We start from the raw sequence: 5,124 nt of genomic DNA, 5'->3' as shown, positions 1-5,124 counted from the left end.
GCAAGACCTTTTGGAACACACAGCTTTTCGGATTGTGACACTTCAAAAAGATGTTATCCATGGTGTATTGGCCAATCAGCACACTGATTTTTTATCTGCTGAGCTCATCGTCAGCTACGGATTCGATGGAAGTACTGGACAGGCGAACTATAACCAGGCATACGCAGATAAAAGATCGTGTAACGGAGACTCATGCCTTTTTGCCACTACCATAATGCCTCTTCGACTCATAGACTCATCCGGAAATTTGTTGTGGAACAATCGCACCCCTCAGTCCATTAGGTTTTGTCGTCCACTAAAATTGGAGTTTCTCAAAGAAACAAAAGAAGTCATTTTAGAAGAGAGCAGGGACATACAATTGCAAATTGAAATGTTGAAGTCAACGATGTTTAAGGTATCTTTAAACGATACTCAATTTGTGTATGTAAGATTCAGTCCATATCTCACTGCCATTGATGGAAAAGTTCTGAATGCATTAACGGACACAAAATCATTTCAAGCATGCCCCATATGCCACTCGAGCCAAAGAGATTTCCTTGGAAATAAAAATTTCAAGTGCTTAAAATTTTTGCCAGTTTCAGACAATCTGAAATATGGAGTAAGCCCACTTCATTGCTGGATAAGAATTTTTGAGTTCGTCTTGCATGCTGGGTATAAGCTGGAGGTAAAGAAATGGCCAATTACTGATCCATGTGACAAGCAAGCGATGCTAAAACGAAAGGCAAGTATACAGGAAATGTTTTGGGCAAAACTGGCTTTGAAAGTCGATAAGCCGAAGCAGGGGGGTTTTGGAAATACAAATACCGGAAACACTGCACGTCGCGCGTTTGCCAACTTCAAAAAATTTTCCGAAATAACTGGAGTTGATCAACAAATAATCTACAATTTGAGGATCATTTTGATATGTTTGTCTTGTCAATTGCCAATAAACTTAGAAAAATTCGAGGCATACTGTCACCAAACTGGCGAAATGATTGTGGACAGTTATCCATGGCTCCCCATGACACCAACACTCCATAAAATTATTGTGCACTCAAGGCAAATCATGGAAAATACGGTGCTTCCAGTCGGCTGTTTTGGTGAAGAAGCGTCTGAGTCCCGCAACAAAATTTATAAATCGGATAGACTTCATCACTCCAGAAAGCACAGTCGATTTGAATCTTTAGGCGATGTGTTTAAACGAGCTTTGGATACATCAGATCCAGTGATTTCTTCCCTAAATTTATCGCGACGCATAAAAAAACATAAAAATCTTTCCCTTCCCATTGAGGTTATCCAGCTGCTCTCGTGTGAGCACGAATACATAAGTGATTTTTCAGAACAAGATGAGCTTGAAGACAACAGTCTATTTTTTCTTGAAAACTTCGAGCTGGAAAATGAAGAAAATGATGAAAATAAAGAAAATTAATTAAAAACTGGGTTTTCACAATTTTTAGGGCGGGAGGGGGCGTGGCGAAACTCCTATCTACAACGTAAGCACGTAGAGGTTACTGAATTTGAAAAGTTATTATCTAAAAATGCATGTAAAATATTATTTTTTCGATTTTTTGGGCAAAAGGGGCGTTGACACGCCCATTTTTCTAAAATAGGTTCTTATGGTCTATAACAACATAATAAAAAAAACCGCAGTGAAAAATCTCTTTTGGTTTACTCACAATAATAAATGCCAGATAAAGTGGTCATTTTCCCCATAGTGCCATGGTAGCATCATTGTCGGTTACTATACATACCACCTTATTTGTCACTCCCCAATCTTCGAGCACCGCCTTCATGGTTTCAGCAATATTTGAAGCGGTGTGATTGGTGGAATCGAGCAGCTGCCTTGTTGCTAATATTGCAGACTCTAATTAAAAGTTATTCGACACAAAATGGCATGTTATAGTTATATAGCCTTCATTGGCCCTTGATGTCCACATATCAGTGGTTAATGCCAGAAAATCCACATTGGCCAATATTACATACAGTTTGTTTTTTAACTCCTCATACTGGCTTGGAAGCACTACATCGCGCAAATGTGATCTGCTGGGCAACTTGTAGCGTGGGTCCATTTCCTTCATCAGCTCTTTAAATCCTTCATCCTCAACACAACTGAAGGGTTGGATACCGACAGCTATCATACGCATCACCTTCATATCCAGACAACGTTTCCGAGTGGAATCATTGTTGTAAAAAAACGGAGCCCTTCCGACATAAACATCCATTGTATTGGTCTGCTGGCTTTTTCCGTCTTTAAGGCGATCAGGATGAACATGCTTCAGATGGTCATGAATGTTTGTTGTGTTTCCTGCTGTTTTTATAGCTTTACCGCAGTAGTTGCATATTCCATGCGTTTTTTCAACAGTTTTCTTAAAGTGGTCCCATGCCACCGAAACATCGCGTTTCTTTTTTTTGGGTCCTCCACATTTTCATCTGCTCCTAAAAAAACATTGTTTTGGCTGAAAGACGCTTTGGTAGTGCACAGAGAGAATTCTGACGTTCTGATCTGAGATGAAAATGTTCTTAAAATGAGAACGTTATTTTATAGCTCAAAATGTACTCTTTGTGATTGAATTAAGTTGAGTTTGCACTTAAAATTTGGTTAAACCAAAATTTTTTTTTAAACGAGAACGAAATGTTATATATTTATCACGTGGTTCTTAAATCAAATTCAATTTGTTCTCAGAAACCCAATAATCTCAAAATGTTCTCAAAGTAAGAACGGAAATAACTAAAAATAGAACGAAAAGTGAGTTGCATTTAAATCAGTGGTCGGCAGCGGCCTATCTAGTGAGCATAGGGAAGTGTTCTGCCCATCCTCTGCTCGCTCACGTATAACGTACATGTTCGTGTGACTTCGGCATGGGTCTTCGGGTCATTTTTCTCAACTTCGGCGCGCTTTTTTGTTGCTGCGGCAGAGGATCTCAGTGCAAAGCAGAGAAACGTCTCGCTCATGGTACAACTATACAAGGTAGTCCCGTCGGCAAAATTTAGTCCGTTAACGATACTCGCAATACGTGCAGGTGAAAAGGATAGCAATATCGCTGAAGCACGTTAACGAACTGAAAGCCGAACGATTAGGCAGCCGACGGGACTACCTTGTATAATTCTACCATGGTCTCGCTACAGCACGCCGCGCGCAAACTTCGTGTTTGTAACACTCACACTAATGCAAGGCAAACTTGTGATGGTATGTGTGTGCCGACCACTGCCCTAAATTTAAGGTTTTTTTTTAATGAAGGGAGAATTTTCTATTTTTAAAGCCGAATTACCCTAAGAAATAAAGCATAATGCTTCTCCAAACAGGGACTGTTTTTATTTAAACAAATTGTTGTAATTGAAAAAAAAGGGGATTACTTAAGAAACTTTATATTTCCAGAGAAATGTTTGCCCCGCTTCGGACTATGAGACACATAGGGCTTACCGAAGCGCACATAACACTCAAAAGCCCCTTTGTCAGATAGATAAAGTGTAGTGCGAAAATCAAAAATTAATAATACACTCTTTGTCCTTTTAATTGGCTTTTCCGTTAACATGGGGTTGTTAGGAAAAGGCATTTATTAAATGTAGAAGATTGTATGGCGTTCATTATGAATGATAGGTCATGAACTTGTCGCACCTTTTACACCCAGTGCTCGGTAATGAAACGATGCGTTGCAGATCCATCCTGATTGTCATGGTGCTCCGCGGGGGAGAGATCCATCGTAGACCATTCCCGGAATCGGAGATACGTCCCTGCTGGAGTCGGGAAGCTTGGTCGAATTTCGGCGCGAGTATTTCTTCCTCTTCGGGAGCGGCGAGTAAGCAGGTGTCTCACGTCCGGTTGACGAATCTGCATCGGCCATGTTGCGATGAGGCGCGGAACGGGACAGGCCACGGCTGGTGGAAGGACCCATCTGAAGGGGCTCCACTTCGTCCTCCGCGGTATCCTGCAAGGCGCGCCTTGGGGAATTCTGCGGTGTTGGGTTTCCAGGCATATTCGTCTAGTCTGCGACTGCTCTGTCTGATTGCAAATTAATGACTAGTCAACTTTTATCTGTGAACTGTCAACTCCAATATAAATCAATATACGATATATATTCAAAAGAAAGGGTTTCCATAGTGTTACAACACTTACTTCATCAAGTGTTGGAAAATAGTAAATTACGTTAGCTGTATATTTATTCAGCGATATTTTCTGCCTGCAATTGTTAAAATATATATTCAATCTAATCCGTAGTTAGGCTTAAAATCATTGTAAATCAATACGTACATATGTAATGCCATATTTTCTCAGGAATGTAAATCAAATTCGGTTTTTAATTTGCAATATTGCATTAGGTATTATAGATTTTATAATACATTCCAAATGTATTTACGATAACCATTTTAACCCAATTAATATTAAGATTAGATATAGATTTAAATTAAATAATTGTAGCCAGAGGCTAGGCGATTGATAAATAAATAAGAAACTTAGCTATCTATTTTCCAATATACACAATATACCCAATGCTTTGGCTTAGTTTATTTCATTCCGATATCATCTTCTTCAGCGCCAACATCACAGCCAAAAACGTCTTTAAACAATAAAAACAATATTTTAAGGTAGATAAGTATACAGGCGAACGAAACTGGTCTCAGTTTTCCTGCACTTGGGGCACAGTTTAGATGGCCCCATTGCACGGGTCAGGCATTCCTTGCAAAAGACGTGTCCACACTTGGTGGCCACCGGCTCCTTGACCACGTCAATACAAACCGGGCATATGCAGGGGTCCTTGTTCCTATCGACTAGTTGCTTGATGACGGGATCTTCGGTCAAGTCAACGATAGCCTCGGGCTCAATTCCGTCGGCTGCTCGGCGTGTACCCTCCCTTTTAATGGGCTTCCCGCCTACCAAACTTCGCAAGGATTGAAACATTTCTTCACGTTTATTATTATTTACTGCTCCGTAATCTCAAACACGCTGTTCGTATATAAACGTACAATTCTGACGTAGGACTCAGGGGTAACTGATTTTTCTTGAACTTAGAAAGATTTTCCTGCTTTCAAGGTGGGTTGCCCTAAATCAGTGGTCGGCAGCGGCCTATCTAGTGTGACTTCGGCATGGGTCTTCGGGTCATTTTTTTTCAACTTCGGCGCGCTTTTTTGTTGCTTCGGCAGAGGATC

At 40.4% G+C, this 5,124-nt stretch overlaps 1 protein-coding gene across 1 annotated transcript; it reads right to left on the bottom strand.

The window, feature by feature from the left end:
* Positions 1–4,558: 4,558 nt before the first annotated feature.
* Positions 4,559–4,876, bottom strand: LOC108016296 (E3 ubiquitin-protein ligase rnf168-like). The gene has a single exon (XM_017082931.3). It carries the CDS (start codon positions 4,874–4,876, stop codon positions 4,559–4,561), a length of 318 nt encoding a protein of 105 aa, XP_016938420.3.
* Positions 4,877–5,124: the final 248 nt, after the last annotated feature.

This window comes from Drosophila suzukii, chromosome 2L (assembly GCF_043229965.1).
Source record: "Drosophila suzukii chromosome 2L, CBGP_Dsuzu_IsoJpt1.0, whole genome shotgun sequence".
Classification (NCBI taxonomy): Eukaryota; Metazoa; Arthropoda; class Insecta; order Diptera; family Drosophilidae; genus Drosophila; species Drosophila suzukii.
Note: the sequence above shows the minus strand (reverse complement) of the source record. Positions and strands in the feature narration are given on the sequence as shown.